The sequence below is a fragment of the Eutrema salsugineum genome, unplaced genomic scaffold (genome assembly GCF_000478725.1).
Source record: "Eutrema salsugineum unplaced genomic scaffold, Eutsalg1_0 scaffold_11, whole genome shotgun sequence".
NCBI lineage: Eukaryota > Viridiplantae > Streptophyta > Magnoliopsida > Brassicales > Brassicaceae > Eutrema > Eutrema salsugineum.
In genome coordinates, this window is record NW_006256901.1 from 929,045 (window position 1) to 930,265 (window position 1,221).

General features: G+C 33.7%; 1 protein-coding gene across 1 annotated transcript in view; it reads left to right on the forward strand.

Moving 5' to 3' along the window:
- Positions 1-730, forward strand: part of LOC18026350 (mitogen-activated protein kinase 7) — a 2,145-nt gene extending 1,415 nt beyond the window's left edge. Inside the window, 2 exon segments of the mRNA XM_006409126.2 lie at positions 4-93; positions 96-730. Coding sequence (XP_006409189.2) covers positions 4-93; positions 96-442 — 437 coding nt within the window. The 3' untranslated portion in view covers positions 443-730.
- Positions 731-1,221: the final 491 nt, after the last annotated feature.

Genomic DNA, 1,221 nt, shown 5'->3' on the forward strand with positions numbered 1-1,221 from the left:
GCATATTCGCAGAGATTCTTGGCAGAAAACCGATTTTCCCGGGAACTGAATGTCTCAACCAGCTTAAGCTGATCATTAATGTCGTTGGTAGCCAACAGAGTCAGATATCAGGTTCATAGACAACCCAAAAGCTCGGAGATTTATAAAGTCTCTTCCTTTCTCGAGGGGTACGCATCTATCAAATCTCTACCCGCAAGCCAATCCTCTAGCTATAGATTTGTTACAGAGGATGCTCGTGTTTGATCCAACCAAGAGAATCTCTGTAACTGATGCGCTGTTACACCCTTACATGGCCGGACTGTTTGATCCTGGATCAAATCCGCCTGCACATGTCCCCATCTCTCTTGACATAGACGAGAACATGGAGGAACGAATGATCAGAGAGATGATGTGGAACGAAATGCTTTATTACCACCCTGAAGCTGAAACCCCAAACGCCTAATCATCATCATCATCATCAACAAGAGTAAGCTTTGTTCCAGTTTTTTTTTTTGGTTTTTTTTCTTTCCTATAATGCAGCTTTGATGTTATGTTGTAAAGCGAGTCCATAAACGCGTAAACAGAACGATAAAAGCCAGTCCGGTGCTTTTGATCTCGCATGTTTAATTAGTTGCAGTGAGTGAGTGAGTAGTAACAGCGTTTGAAGAGCTGATCAGTATCTCTTTTCCACTTTGTAAATGTGAATCACAGACTGTTTGTTACTAGGTAAGTTAAGGCTCTTTTATTATCTCTGAGTTTATGAGTTTACTTCAGATTTTCAGACCAAGGTATGAACTAAATTATGAGGTTGACTTCGAGTTTAAGATTTAATGGTTATTGGTTTGTGGATTTGTACATTATAAAATAGATTCTACTGTTATTCGTAAACAGATTATAACATTTTTTAAAAATTCATTGTTATTGGTTTGATAAATTTTATAATCTAATCAAAATTTATTGTTATTCAAAAGGTTTATATTTTAGTGATTTTATAATTCTATTATAATTTAGTGTTATTGGGATAAAGATTCTTTTCAATTTAACTCACAAATCAGAATTTTCAAAATACTACATATATGCCTTAGATTCTCAAAATCTGTCATAGTAAAAATATTTTATAAATTTTTTAAAACTACCAAACTCTCTGTAAATTTTACAAAACAAAAAAAATCTCTTGAAATCTCTTGAAGGTTTGAATAATCTCATAACTTTTAAATTTAACCAAAATCTTTTAAATCTATC